Here is a 15,384-nt window from a genome sequence, read left to right as displayed (position 1 = left end):
GGGGGCAGCAGGGCAGGCCCTACGAGGAGAGGCTACGGGACCTGAACCTGTTCAGCCTCCACAAGAGAAGGCTGAGGGGGGATCTATTGGCCTGTTACAAACTAGTCAGAGGGGACCAGCAGGCATTGGAGGAGTCCCTGTTCCCCTGAGCACTACCAGGAGTGACTAGAAATAATGGTCACAAGCTGGCAGAGGGTAGATTCAGGCTAGACATCAGGAGGCGCTACTTCACTGTCAGGGCGGCTAGGATGTGGAACCAACTTCCAAGAGAAGTGGTGCTGGCTCCTACCCTGGGGGTCTTTAAGAGGAGGCTAGATGAACACCTTGCAGGGGTCATTTGACTCCCAGTACTCTTTCCTGCCATGGCAGGGGGTCAGACTCGATGATCTGCTCAGGTCCCTTCTGACCCTACAAACTATAAACTATGAAACCCCTTGTAGGTGATATACAGCCTGAGTTGGACAGTTCTGAGTAAAGGTGTGAATTTTCAATGTGTTGAATATTCCTCAGTAACTGCCCTTGTGTGCGTGTGTTACCCTGTGGTAAATATCAGGTAGCTTGCCCTACTTCCAGTAAGAAACTACCTTATATTTACTGTAAAGTAAGAACACGCACTTAGGTAGTTACTATGCGGTAGTTGGTATGCACTAAATTCTCATCTTAGTTTTCCTTGCAGTAACTGCTTTTGTGCCCGTATCCTAAATCTCTTTTAATCCAAGACCCTGCACTAAATTCTGGTCCCAAATCAATTAAATCCTGACATGGAGGTTTTATTGAAATATGACAATGAATAAGCCAATCATTAGTGTGTTCCTTGGGTGTTCCATTTGGTGTTGCATTGGGTTGATTTTCTTTTGCCCTGAAAGATTTGGTACACTGTGCCTGGTTTTGCTCAGACTGAGTAAGTGCATTGCAGAAATAATTTGGGGAGGTGGGAAAGCTGGAAATTCTAGCAGGTGGTTAGTTGGTAACTGACATTTGGCACTAGGAGGTATAGGAAGCAGCTCCTGCTGGATTTTGTGCTGTGCTTATTTGGCACTTAGCATGTGTATGTCAGGGAAAGCATTCATTTCTTCAGCGCTGTGCCTGTTGGGTGGGAAGTCATTTGTCTTTCTTTGCCTTACCCATAGTACAGTTTTCTCTTGTGCATTCTTTCCCCCTCACTTAGGATTCTGGAAAGCCACTTGTCCCCCCTCCTGCACAAGCCCGTTGCTGGTCTTTGTCAACTCAAAAAGTGGAGACAACCAGGGTGTAAAGTTCCTTCGAAGATTCAAACAGCTGCTGAATCCTGCACAGGTTTTTGACCTTATGAATGGAGGACCTCACCTTGGGTAGGGAGACACTTTCTGGCTGAGCAAACTCCTTGTAGATATCAGTGACACAGCATGGTTGAGTCTTTGATTTTAAATATCTGTCCCATCCTACCCTGAAGTCTAGCAAGGGTCCTGCTTCTTATGGAGGACTGTGAACATCCAGAATTTGGAGGAAGTTTCCCAAAAAAATCTTAACAGTGAAAAAGTTGGTACTTTCAACTCTGCAGAACAGCTGAGGGGTTTTCCTATGATTCCAGAATCTCTCTTCAGAGACGATACCAAAGATGGAAAGTTTCAGTCCCAAAAGAGAATCTTTCAGCAAGTTGTGAACACAGGCTTATAACAATCATTTCAACATAAATGCAGCTACCACTTTTATGGTGGCAAAAAAATGAATATCTTAGAAGGCTCTTGGGTCTTTCAATAGAGAAATAGCTATAAATATAAAGAAGAGCCATAGAATAAGGTCCTGCACTGTATTTATGCAACAGTGAAATCAACTTAGACGTCCACATCAGTCCATAAACATTTTATATAGGACTGCTCCTATCACCTCAAATATGTGAGCAATTCTTGCATGGACAGATGCCATTAAATGCAAGGAGCGTAACACAAGTGTCTCTTTTTTTTTCTTTTCTCCAAACGTGTGAATAAAAGCATGGATTTCAAACCATCCAACTCTGTGTCCTGGGATCAGCAGTGTATCCAGTCCTGGACCAGTGACCATTTAAAAATATAATAGCCTATGATTATTAGAGCTACCATAGACATTTGTTCCTCTGTGTTGCAGATTGTAAGATACTAGGCACTTCTACACGAGATGCTTACTGTGCGGTAACCTGATAACACTGCACAGTAACATGCTGGTCAAAAACATGCTGTTAAGCTACTGCACAGTGTTATTAGGCTACTGCACAGTAACTGTCATGAAAAAACCATGCGCCAGTGCTACTGCACAGTAACTATAGCAAGTACTAAACTCATTAAGCAAGTACTAAACTAAATGTGCAATAACGACTGCGCATTAATGAATGTGTAGACATGTCCACTGAACCTTAAAAACTGTAACACCCTGACTAAAGGAAAAGTTGTATTTGATAATTTGTTACAGGTTTTGACATTAAACAGTACTATTTATTTCCTCTCTTTGCCTGAACATTTGGACCCATGATACAAAGGAAAATGGCTTTTAAGAGTGAGAAGGTGAAAAGTGGTATTGTTTGTTTTCCCAATGGGACATTTCCAAAATAAACTTTTTTGTTAAAAAGAACAGGCAACTAAACAAATGATGAGGTGGTAGAAAGGCCACTCCATAATAATGAAGCTGTTTCACATTCATGTGAACCAAACTGCACACAACATGACATCCTTGTTTATGATAGCCATTTTTCAGTGTTGGTGATTGCTTAAAGAATTACAGTTCTCAGGTGACTGTGGTTTTCATATAATGCTGTAGCAAAGCCTGTTTAGTGAGGCAATAGCTTTGACACTTTACAGCAGGAAACATGGTTTTAACAGCTATAAAGGGATATCACTTTTAAGTCTGGACAAGGTTCAGTTTGCCCCAGTGAATGGGGAAGGTCACACATCTTGTGGTGGTGAGTGGTTTGTGTGCTTGCAGAGCAGACAAGGTAAGAAAGCATCTATTTACAACAGAAAAACTAAGCACTGTGAGGCTTAATAGCCTTTTAGAGCATGCATCTGCATGCTAAATGGCTCCGCAGAATCCCCCCTCTGGAAGTCTTGCTTTAATTGGCATGGCTTTGGGAGCAGAGATGTTGACTTCAGAGTTTTGTTTCATGACAGATAGATTTATACTGCACACCAACAGTTTGCAAAAACATAATCCTGTGGATAATTTGCTGCCAAATGTTTGTTTCCTTTTCTGAGACTAAAATGCACCTGTTCAGAAGTGGAATGTCCTGGTATGGATTTTTCTAGTCTCTTCAGTGATTAGGTGTGTAAATTACTCATACCTGTATTTATAATTTCCTTTTACTATGAAGAGTTCAAAGTCACCTAGAATCAAACAGAGGCCTGTGTTCATTGCCAAACCAGAGCCTACTTAAAGCTACCAACCAGGTATGTAACTTAGACTGAAATAGCTAGTCACTCCTGTTTCATTAATAACACATTTTTTCTTCCTTTTTTCCTTCTGTAGTTTACGTTTATTCCAGAAGTTTGACACTTTCCGGATTCTGGTTTGTGGTGGGGATGGAAGCGTTGGATGGGTTCTCTCTGAAATAGATAGCCTCAATCTTCACAAACAGGTACCTGCCCAAAGAACTTGTCCATGGGTTAAAATGAAGAAGGGCAGACAGGAAGGAATGGAAAGGATTTTTGAATTTGCAGTTGTGCCTAGAGCAAAGTGGCTAAAAGCTTCCCATAGCTGGTGCTACTGCAGTAAACCTCTGCGGAAGGTCACAGGAACTGCAGTAACTGTGAACTCCTGCTCACAGCCAGTGCTTCTACATGATTCCCTCCTGTAAGAGCCAGTTTTTTAAGTAGTTTGAGTGTCCCCTAAGCCCACATTCCTACACCATTCCCTGCATGGATTTTTGTTCAGAGATGGGTACGACTGGACTAGCCAAGTGCTCTCACAGATTTATTCCCTCCAACAATCTTAGGAGGAGGATGTGAATTCTTTTGTTACCAGTTTTTCTGAGGCCTGGAGTAACTACATACTGCCTTTGAGTGAAAATGTTTTATGTGCTGTGTTAATTCAGTGCACTGTGGTCCTGGAGCCTCTTGTGAGGTTCCCATACAAAAGGTAACAGCACCACCTGATGGCAAGAGAAAAATACTGAACTCTGGCCATCTGATGAAAGCTTTTTTAAGCAAATAGGTCAGGAATGCCAGGAGTGTCAACGAAATCTACTTCACTCTCCATTCACCGTTTAAAGCATGAAGGGAAGTTTTCTCTCTTGCTGTGTGTTCTCTGGCTATTCTCCACGCTTACACTCTCTTTACCATACAATAGTGGTATCTCAGTGACTACTCTATGCAGGGAAGCAGTCAAGCTCTTTTCAGTGTTACGCTTGGCTTATGTTTTCCCCTGTGGAAGTCTGTATCAGTCTCCTTCTGTCTTGGTATAGTGCCAGTTGGGAGTGCTCCCCCTGGGTACAGGAAATGACCTTGCTCGCGTGCTAGGATGGGGATCTGCTTGTGATGATGACACCCAGCTCCCCCAGATCCTAGAGAAGCTGGAAAGAGCAAGTACCAAAATGTTGGACAGGTGAGTGTCAGCTCAGATGTGACGATCTGAATCCCTGACTCCAAACCCTGACCTAAACTCTGTTCTAAGAGAGCAGCCTCCCACGGTGTTCATACGATTCCTGCTGGAATACTGAACCTCTTGTCAGCTTCACCAGTAGTTCCCATTTATAGCCCTTCTGCCCCCTATTGTCATGGCAAGGGAATCTTGCAATTCAATATTTCCCCTGCAGAGAGGTGTGACCTTGTGATTTCCAGAGGGCAGTATGCAATATAGAATTGACTGGAATGCCTGGCTGGGGAGAGGCCTCTCCTTCCTGTCCAATGGCACACATACCATGCATCTCTGATTATTGTTCAGTGAACTTGTTTCCAAAGTAGTCCTAGTGCACTGCATGGTTTAATATAGATGCTCAGAGGAGGCATGGGGCTGCTGTAGAGCTGTAGAAGTAGATGTTGGAAGGACCCTGTTAAGTAATCCTGTGTATCCTCATTCCTGTGCAGAACTCTTCCCTACTGTACAGTTTTGAGTGTTATGTCTTGTCCAGGTGCAAATGGTTTCAGAGATGGGGCTGTGTTTCTGCTTCCTGCAAGGAATCACTTTGTACTTCAGTATAGCAGGTCTAACAAGTCAAAATGTGAAGTGCAGCGGCATAACTAAATGGGGGGAAAGGCCCCATGCCTGACTGTCATCAGTGCTTTATTTCCTCACTTCCATGGGTATTGATTTATCAAAAAGAAGATAATCATTAAAAAATAGTTTCTCTTTTTGCTGCAGCACTGATCTTATTTGTCTAGGAGACTACATTTTATTGTGCTTACAGTAGCTTGGTACATGCTGATTGAGAGTACAAGCAGTTTTCTCTGCTGTGCTTCACTCGCAGCCTTCTCCACATTGGAGTTGGACAGCATGATGAAACTGGCAAGGTCCCTAATCTCCAAAGTGCTCCACAGATCTCATCTATTTCACTTGGCTACTCTGCAGTCTGCAGATTTTCCATAAAGCTTTTACTTGGGGATTTGATGTGGTTCTTTTGTGTCTGAAGCACAAATTAAAACTGAAAGCCAGAATGTCATTCTTGACCTCTAATGCTTATTATACCAAGCTAACATTAAAAAAACACAACTGTATCTGCCTTTGGGACTTGTAACTTAGCAGCTATCATTCTGGACATGGAAAAGTGTACAGTGTCTTTCTAGAGAAGGCCAAGTAGAGATACCTTGAAGAGTGTGGGTGTGGAAAGCAGGGTGTTCTCAAAGTACCTCTCCTTTCCCCCCAGTTCAACCACTTTACAGACTACACACGCATCTAGAGATGCAGGATGTTTTTCTGACTACACTTCTGTGCACTCCTTTAAAAACAGCTTCCAGAAAAAGCTCTTTTATTCTGTCTTAGTCTTTAGCCATTTGTATAGAGGAGGACCTAAACCTTGTAGTAACAGTTGCAGTTGTTCTTTTTCAACAGGTGGAGCATCATGGTGTACGAAACCAAACTCCCGCGACAGGCATCCACCTCCACCGTCACTGAAGATTTTAGTGAGGATTCTGAGGTACGTAGCCAGTTTCAAAGGGCAGGGTGGGACTGGCAAGGGGTTCTGTAATGAAGGATTGGCCCAGTGTAGACAAGGTTGGGGGCTGCAGGAGAAAACAGATTTTAGATGGAAGGCACATGAAGTGTCAACCATGCAATGAGCTATGGGTGCTAAACCAGGACGTGGCATAGTAGAGAAGGCTGGGGATGAGGCTGCCAAAGAAACAGACTCCTAATCAAGCACAGTAGGGTGATGCAGAGAGGAAGAAGTTTCAATGCAATGGAGCAATGAGCTGTAGAAGTGGATGGGTTGGGTTGGTGGGTGGGTGATTGGCTTTTCTGTATTTATCCAGTAAGACAGAATGCTGGTGGGGCTGCATAGCATAGCACTCAAAAGTCTTTTAAAAAGTTTTATCCCAGATAAATATTTCTGAGACTCTGTACTGTATGTTTTTGGCAGCTCTAGGGTCAGAATTAGTTCCCTGATAAGACATAGGTCTGGAGTGACAGGTGGATTCTTTAGCATGGGTCTCTCCTGTGGAATCAGAGAGTAAATAGAAACCATGGTGTTGCACCTTTGCTTTGTGGAATTCAGGTACACCAATACAATGTAGCATCTTGTAATTATCCATATACCCTGGACCTACATGTAACCTGGAAAACAGTGATCAATAGTTTATTTCTGCACGTCACCAGGTACAGAAGATTCTCTTCTATGAAGACTCTGTGGCTGCTCATTTGTCCAAAATCTTGACTTCTGACCAACATTCTGTGGTCATCTCCTCTGCCAAGTGAGTACTTTCAGCAGTACCAGAGGGGGTCAGTCATGTTGAGAATCAAGGAGAAATCTGTGCATGACTATTCTCCCTACATTCTTTGCCTAGGGTGCTTTGTGAGACAGTAAAGGATTTTGTGGCTCGAGTAGGGAAGGCTTATGAAAAAGCAACAGAAAATTCAGAGGAGTCGGAGGTCATGGCCAGGAAGGTATGTTGGCAAAAGACCACTTTAGATGCAGAAAGCAATGAAAGAAAATAGCTCTGCTGTCAGCTGGGAGGTGTGTGTCAGTGAAACAGCACACAGAAGGTAGGAGCTGGGCTGCTTGTTTCCACTGCTATGGTACTGTTCAAACCTTTTGCTTTCACTTGCAGTGCTCTGTCCTGAAAGAGAAGCTGGACTCCCTTTTGAAGACATTGAACGATGAATCACAAGCCTCTTCGTCTCTTCCAAACCCACCTCCCACCATAGCAGAGGAGACAGAAGATGGTGATGGATCTGGCAGCGCCTGTGATTCTTCTAGTGACCGCTCAATGGGATCATCGTGCACCGCCAGACCCCAGATATTCCGGCCCCGGGAGCAGCTAATGTTGAGAGCTAACAGCTTGAAGAAAGCCATTCGGCAAATCATCGAGCACGCAGAGAAAGGTAACTCCTTGCAACATTTTTATGTGTGGAAATGTACCTTACTTTTGCTCCAGAGGGAACCAGGATTCCTGATTTAGAGGAACATCTTCCAGTGAGCCTGCATGCCCTTCCCTACATGAGGAAGGTTATCTCTGGAATAGACAGACCTTCTGCTTCCATCTTTCACCCATTTCAATGTCATTACCAGCTAATGGCTGTTAGTGGCTGGTGTGAATTAATCACTATTCTCAGTCTAACTCCTTCTAGATAGGGGATGCTCTTCACATCTCTCTGTCTCCCCCTCAGTGTAGTTTCATTTCCTTCAAAAGGCATCAGCCAAGAAATCCCACCCCATCCTTGTTGGTTAGAAACCTGAGTGCAGTTTAACTTTAAACCAGTGTTTCTTAATCTTGTTAGACTCAAGCCCCTCCTCTGAAAATGCCAGCTCTCAGCTTTCACTCTTTTATTTTTTTTATTATTACAGAAAAATAATAAAACAAATTTTCTGTTGCAGACAACTCAGAACACGACAGATCAAAGAGTTTTTGGTTTTGTGAATTCTTGTTTGAAATCTCTGGGTTTATCTTGTGAATCATCTGTAGGAGTTTGCACACTTAAGAGTGCTAAAATTTTATGGCAGCCCACACCCTGGTTGAGAATCACTGCTTTAAAACCAAGGAAGTATTTATTTGCATATTACAGAAAGGAAATGGATACACAAACTTCAAAAGGATGTGTAAAGTCCACATGCACCCAAACAAGCAAGCCCGCTTGGAAAGCAACCTTAATTTAAAACTAAAGTTAGGGCTCAGGTTCCTTGGATTTATAGCATCCCAGTGATACTCAGTTCAGTCTCTTGTCCCCACAGCTGTGAGAAGTTGTGCCTGTGATGGAAGAGACCTCTCAATTACACACACAGGATGTTTAGATTTCTTGAGGCAGTACACGAGCACTTGATTTCACCATCCCTTGGACAAACTACAAATACATTTCAAACATATTTGATTTAAGTTCTCTGAACTGTTTCATTTCCAAAATACACACGTCTCTATCCCTTCCTTCCTTTTTATTGATTTGCACAAACTTTGTCTTTCCTCCAGTGTTTCAGATGACTTGTTGCAGGGGTGTCATATTCACCTTGCCCCCTCCTCCTCCCCAGGCTAGATCCAGACCATGGGGCTTCTGGCAGGCCAAATCTGGACACATCAGTGGTTGCAGGGGTTAATGCAGTTGTCACTCACCCCCTGCTGCCAACATACCTCACCAGCAGGGCTTCATATCTTAGATTTTGGCAGCAGGCCCTGTCTCCACTTGCCCTACTCGTGAATTTCTGGCCCCTTTATGAGCCCTGTGGGCCACATGACATGGCTCTGTAAGCCAGATTTGGCCCATGAGCTATAATTTTAACACCCCTGACTTACTGTATTGTTATCTTGTTTTCCTGTTATGTAGTTTGTGTCTGCTTGGTTAACAATTCCAAGTAACACCTCATGCAAATAAAGTTTATCCTTTATATATCATATGTGGCTCAAAGGAGAAATTAATCCTTTAAAAAACTACTTATCTTTATAGCTAACATTTAAAGTTGCATGGGAAAAATTACAATCCATCATGGTCTTTTTATTTATAGTTTCAGCAGAGAAGCCAAGAAAATTATTAGGTCTGGTGACCCTCATCCCAAAACTGAGTCCTCTGGCTCAGGGATAAGCCAATATAAAGGGCATGGGAAAGTTTTAATTGTCATTACCAGTCATTGACAGATTAATTCAGGACCTTTGAAGCTTTGTCCTACCCTACAGTTGTTTAAGTCCGTGGGAGAATTGTCATTGACATGAATAGGAACCAGATCAGACGTTTTTGTCCTTTTTGTGTATGTAAATTTTTTGTTTGTTTCTTTTGTTTGTTTTTTGGTCTTTTATTTAGTTTGCTTTCTTAGGGAAGCAGTTGGTTCTATTTAGAGACTGTCTGGAGAAGGTTGTGTGGGTCACCCCATTCAAGATGATGAGACAGTGTTTTGGCTGGTTTCCAGCATGCAATATTGTGTTTTGTTGCATTTGTCAGGCTTCCCTATCCCTTCGTGCTCTATGGTCATAGCTGTCTATGACATCTCTTTGATTTCTCTCCCTGTGTCTCCAGCTGTTGATGAGCAGAATGCTCAGACACAAGAGCAGGAGGGCTTCATCCTTGGGCTTTCCACCTCTGAGGAGGGAAAAATGCTGAGGAATGAAGATAAAATCTCCCTAGAGTCATCACAAAGTGGCAACTATGGAATTTCTAAAGGGAGGAGCCATCGGAAAGGTATCTCTCATGGCCTCAGGGTCCTGCATTTCCACAAACTGGGATTTTGCTTTTCTTAGTTATGTTAGGCTATTTCTGTGCTTGTCCCTTTCCAAAGTTGGTTCCTTCAGCCTGGTAGGAACAATAGCTCCCTCTCATCAGATTAAATTCCTTGAATATAATTCTGTGTGCTCAGTCCCCCTTTAATACAGCCTTTTTCCTGGAATCCTTTTACCCTACCTTGGAAGGTTGGGTCAGGATCTCTGCATACAGTATCAGGGACCAAGGAACTTGATAGGCCTTTCATGACAGCAGCAGTCAGATGTCGCAGTTCCCTCAGTTGCCAGCAAAGCCCATAATCTCAGATACTCATAGGTGTCTTTCAGTCCACTGAGCCCCTGACATTTTCCTTCTGGGCCCTCCCCTTCCTGTTCAGATAATGGAGCAAGAGGTCAGTTCGCTGTAATCACTGTTAAATGAGGAAGCTGTTAGAAAGCCTAGTTCACTGCAAGTATATTTGGAACTTAACTGATTCTGGGAGACAGATGCCCAAGATGATTGTTTGTGGTTGCGGGGGACTAGATTTAGTGCAATCCTATGTTGCTCTTTTCTGACACCAGACCCCTTCCCTCTCCATTTCTGATACTAGTTTAAGGTATTTTTGTGCCTTCAGTTTGTGTCTGTGCCAGCAAAAACACCTCTGTTGCTTCATGGTTGATTCCAGCTCATTGCTTTGTATTGTCAAGGATGTGTGGATGCTGGTGGTGATTCCTAAGTTAGTGTGTGTCCTCTACTCCTTGCTGCCTGTGCAGTGTGGTTATGGGGTTGTTTGAGTAATGCATACTGTTTGTCAATAGCAATGTTTGTTTTGTATTTTATAGTGTGTAAGTCTCCCTGTGAAAGACTAATAAACAAAGGAAGTTTGTCGCTTGGCAGCTCTGCATCTCTTCCTCCCCAGACAGGAAACCGGGACAACCTGCCAATGCTGAACACAAAGATCCTCTACCCACGTGAGTGTAATACCCACCCCTTCCCACTCAGGCAGCCAACTGGGCTAGGGGGGATAACAGCATAGTCTCAAGTCTCCAGCTGAGAGCATGCAGCAGTTCTTCACGGTATCTATTCATGAAGAGAAGCCATTGCCTAAGCTGAGCTGCAGAGGAATCTTTTCACAGATAATTTTCCGCTGGGTTGGAGAACAGCAAAGACATTGTCGGAGGATTAGGAAAGACTATAATCACCCCCACCTTCTGTCTGAGACTGAGAGGGAGTTATATGGATGCAGTAAAGAGAAGGAATGAATTGCACAAATGTAATATGCTTGACATTTGCTTAACATGTAGTTGATACATCTGTCTGGCACTGCAGAACTCTTCATGCAGTGCTATAGACTGCATTCAAGAAAGGCCCACGGGTGACAGGTGGCCTTCCCAAGGCAAGGTTGAAGTCACTGTTGGTGCTGTCAGCTTGTTTTGTTTCCATCTCTGTTACTGTTGTAGAAATGTTGGTATCTACCCTCTGAGTGTTTTGCCCTTGTGAACAACAGTCCTTACTTGTTTGTGTGAATTGCTTTGTGTTGTGTCTAAGGATAGTTGGTTTTACATCCTCCCTGAAAATGCCTGGCATTGCTTGATGTGAGGTGCAGCCTCAAAACCCCTCTTTTGTCCCTTTGTTGTAACCAAGCAGAGACTGCTCAGTCTTGCGCCCTGCCTCTCCAGCATCAAAAAAGAGCCACTTCAATAAATTTAGTTCAGTCCCCCATTTCCCTAACATACCAGCTTTTTATTACTGCCTTGTTCCTGGTGCTTATGCACATAGCCCTTTTCTCCCAAACCTATGACCCTTTGCCATGGCAAGAACTCAGCAACAGACTCTGGCCATGTTGGAGAATGTTTTCTCCTCCTTGCTGGGTCCTTTCCAAATAGAAACATAAAGATTTTTTTTTCTTTGTCACTTTCCTCTCAAAGAATGGTATCCTAATCCTGTTTAGGATTGAGCTGCATGATTTACTTATCAGGTGCCAGACATTTTGTTTTTCCATTGTATGATGGCAGTGTAGGTTGCAGTTCATGTCTCAACCATGTTCTGGTGCCTCTGGTAGTAAAATATCAGTTGTTTTTCATTAACCCATTCTGGCCTCCCCTATTTAATACATTCTATGAGAGACCTTATATGTTATTCTCCGTTCTTTCCCTATAGATATTCGAGCTGGTATGTCTGGTTCTCTGCCTGGCAGTTCTGTCATCACCCGGTTATTGATCAATGCAGGTCCATTTAACTCTGAGCCAGAAAACCTGTGAGTATGTGGAGGAACTTAAAGGGAATGGCTGGTTCTTGGTGAACTTCAGGGTCAATAAACTGTGATGAGGGGTGGGTTGACTCCAAGAGATAAATAAAGGACCACAGCAGTCCTGAGAAGAAGAGATATACATAAACTCTCCTGTGCAGAATGCCAACGTGGGAAGCAAGCTGCTTAGTTAAATAGGGTTGAGGAGTCTGACTCAGTAGAGAAAATACGAGTCTCCTGTTGAGAGAAGGTAACTCAGATCAAGCTTCTCTTCAAAACCAATGGATTTACAGAAGTTTTCTTCACATAGGATGTGACAAAAAACTTCTAGGGCCTATGGCTCTGCTCCCCCACGTAGGTTTTTTTTTCTTTTTTTTTTCTTTTTCTCTGTCTTTTCACATGTCTGTCAACCTGGTTGCCTTGGCAGCCAAGTTGCCACATATGACCTGGCTCAGATAGAAGGGGGTGGATCTAGCCTCTCCGTCTGAGTTCTGACCACATGACATGGGGGCTAGGCTTAAGCCAATGTCACTCCAGTAGGTAACGCTGATGTTTTTCAAATGGATTGGTCTGCTTCAAATAACACCTGTCCCTGACTGGGTCATGGCAATGAGCTCAGTAGGGCTATTTAAGAGGGTCCCTCCATGTCAGGGGGGGTGGACATCTTCTGGACACAGAATCAAGCCATGTACCTCCAGAATCCTGTGGACATTGCTGTGAGTAACTTACCTGAATTGTAGCCAGTAATTTAAATGTAAGTGTTCTAGGCACGGACTACAAGGGCCAATGAGCCCCTTATTCTGTTTTGCTTGAGGCTTTCTTTCAGAATTCTTTGTTGTTTTATATTCCTTCCCATGCCTTCCCTCTCCAAGCAATCAAGCTACCTATCATAGCAAGCCTGGCAGTAAATGTTTGAGAGGGATTGGGCAAGCCTTTTTGCTCCCTTTGCTCAGCTGACTAAGGGAGGCTACTTTCTATGCTTCCGGCTATCAGAAGCACCCAGGTATATCCTGCTGGGGCTAAGTAACCCCTAGGCCTACAGGGCCCATGTACCCCAAGCGGCACAGAGACCGGAGCTCAGGTGGTGGCAGTGGTTACACCAGGCTGGTGGGTGTGCTCCAGGAAGGGGTGTGGCCAGAAGTTGGCTCCCCTAGGGTGGCATCCGAAGCTTGGTTTTGTCAGGTACAGTGAGGTGGGCAGCTCATCTCCTGAGCACCCCCTTCTGGCCTGCCATATAGGGCATCTATGGTTGTCAGTAAACTAGACCTTAGTACTTCAGGAAGGTCCCCTGGATTCTCCAGCAAGCTATAAATTCTGTGAAAATTCAAACATGGTATTTTTATCTTGACTCAACAGTGAAAAATGTGGCTGGTGTGTTATCTCCATCACAAATTTCTTTATTCTCCTCCTGAATTTTCTGTTTCGGTGTGCTGTGGTTTTTCTGTGTTGACTGTGAGTGGTTACACAGTAGGTGGAGAAACCAGAGAGTCTAGCTGGGAGCATGAGAGACTTATCAGCAGGATGTTTCTATTGACATTTAAATCACCATCCTCCTGAGATGAGCACATGTCCCTTTGTCACTTACTGCAGATCTACACTGGCCTGTTCCATGCTTGGGAACACTGCTGGGTGCAGGCTTTGTCCTTTTGTTCCCATTCCATGTGTGCCAGATGCTGGGAATGAGGCAGTACTAATGAGGGAATGTAGCTGCTTTAGAGCAACCTTGAGCACACACCAATAAGTTTGCCTTAAACAAAGCCCAGAGGGAATGCCAAGCCTTTGGTCAGGGCTTCTATAATGTAGCTACACCACTTCATTTCCAGAAGCTGGCACATGCAGATGGGGAGCAGCTGTGGAGGGCATGTGGTATAAGGGCACCTTTCAGTACATTCACCCTTGTTAAATGTTCTGTGCAGCCACAAGGTCTACAAATTTACCTTTTGGCCTAATAAATCTTAGACACCTCTTTCTTGGGCTCAGTGAGGTAGATTCTGCTGAAATTCTATAGCGGAGTTTGTCAGTAGGAGGTCCATGCAGAATTGGCAGAGCATGAGCAGGCCTGCTGGCATCCAGCAGCCACCCCTCTTTCACCCTTCTACACCTGGGAGATGTGGAGTAGCCAAGAGGGGCCTGTAAGATTCATAAAGTGTGTCAGTTTAAACAGACTGTTTTCTCTTTCTTGGCAGGGAATGTTACACAGAGAAGTGTGTCATGAATAATTATTTTGGAATTGGACTGGATGCAAAGATCTCTCTGGACTTCAACAACAAACGTGACGAGCACCCAGAGAAGTGCAGGTAGGCCAGCCAGTTCAGAGTCAGGTGGCTTTTGGGTCTGTAGAGATGGTAGTGGCTACCTCAGAAGTGACTGATCTTAGTTTGTAATTTTGTGCGGAAAGTTGGAACCGGTCATCTGAAACCACAATTGCTACATCATCACCTTGATTGCTTGGTTCCTCTCTAGGAAGGAATGATAGCAGGTGAAAGAGATTACCTTCTGATTGAACACAGCATGGCTAGCTTAGGATATCTGAGTTAACTACCTGTGATATGGGTTTGATGCCATGGTTCCATTTACTTAATGACCTCAATAGCAGAATTTCTGGTATGGCTGCTTTCTAGCTACAAAAGAATTGTCTCCCAACTCCAAATACCCTGAAAGCTGGTATTTGTTCCCTCCCCTTATTTAATCCTGCTGGTGAGCCCTACAGTTCTTCAGATACCTGTAGAGCAGGGGTTGGCAGCGTTTTTGGGTAGAGTACCAAAAATGCCCACAACCTCAACTTGTAAGGTGTTGGTATGCCAGGGGCAGACAGCAGGGGTGTTGTGAGGGGCCTAATGCCTTGTTGTGGCAGCACAGCCCTGGACGCTTCCCCACCATCTGCCCCAAGGCATGCATGCTCACCACAGAGCCCAGGCTGCTTGCAGCAGGTGGTGGGGAGACTGCAGGCCATTGCACCCCAGGGTGTGTGGAGCCCCAGCCTGGCTCATTGCTGGTGACTGGTGCATGTGCACCTCAAGATGGATGGCAGGGAAGGGGCTGGGGCTGGGGCTGCACTACCACAAAAAGGATCAGACTCTTCACAGCTCCCCTGCCATCTGCCCTGAGGCACACATGCCAAGCAAAATATGTTTGTGTGCCACACTCTGATGCATGTGCCAAGGGTTGCCCACCTCTGCTGTAGAGAGACAGATTCCTTCAAACAAGCTGAAGCTAAGGTATTCACTTTTTGGGCAACATTCAGCAGCAGCTTTTGTTCTATGACACGAATAACTCCCCATTGGGAATATCTGCAGATCTGTTTGAGCTTCTGTTATTGGATCTTCTCTAATTCTTTTTTTTTTTTTTTTTTTTTTTTTTTT

The 15,384-nt window shown here is 44.1% G+C and overlaps 1 protein-coding gene across 2 annotated transcripts in view; it reads left to right on the top strand.

Annotated features, from left to right (window-relative positions):
• DGKD (diacylglycerol kinase delta) overlaps positions 1-15,384 on the top strand; it is an 83,631-nt gene that overhangs the window by 49,920 nt on the left and 18,327 nt on the right. For both annotated transcript variants that reach the window (XM_019503743.1, XM_019503744.1), the window contains 11 exons: positions 1,169-1,331; positions 3,475-3,583; positions 4,409-4,548; positions 5,992-6,076; positions 6,754-6,848; positions 6,942-7,041; positions 7,206-7,479; positions 9,595-9,756; positions 10,617-10,745; positions 11,935-12,031; positions 14,209-14,319. In XM_019503743.1, the coding sequence (XP_019359288.1) occupies positions 1,169-1,331; positions 3,475-3,583; positions 4,409-4,548; positions 5,992-6,076; positions 6,754-6,848; positions 6,942-7,041; positions 7,206-7,479; positions 9,595-9,756; positions 10,617-10,745; positions 11,935-12,031; positions 14,209-14,319 (1,465 nt within the window). The remainder of the gene's footprint in view (positions 1-1,168; positions 1,332-3,474; positions 3,584-4,408; positions 4,549-5,991; positions 6,077-6,753; positions 6,849-6,941; positions 7,042-7,205; positions 7,480-9,594; positions 9,757-10,616; positions 10,746-11,934; positions 12,032-14,208; positions 14,320-15,384) is intronic.

Source organism: Gavialis gangeticus, unplaced genomic scaffold (genome assembly GCF_001723915.1).
Source record: "Gavialis gangeticus isolate Ggan-Ray unplaced genomic scaffold, GavGan_comp1, whole genome shotgun sequence".
Classification (NCBI taxonomy): Eukaryota; Metazoa; Chordata; order Crocodylia; family Gavialidae; genus Gavialis; species Gavialis gangeticus.
This window is presented reverse-complemented; position numbering and strand designations above follow the sequence as displayed.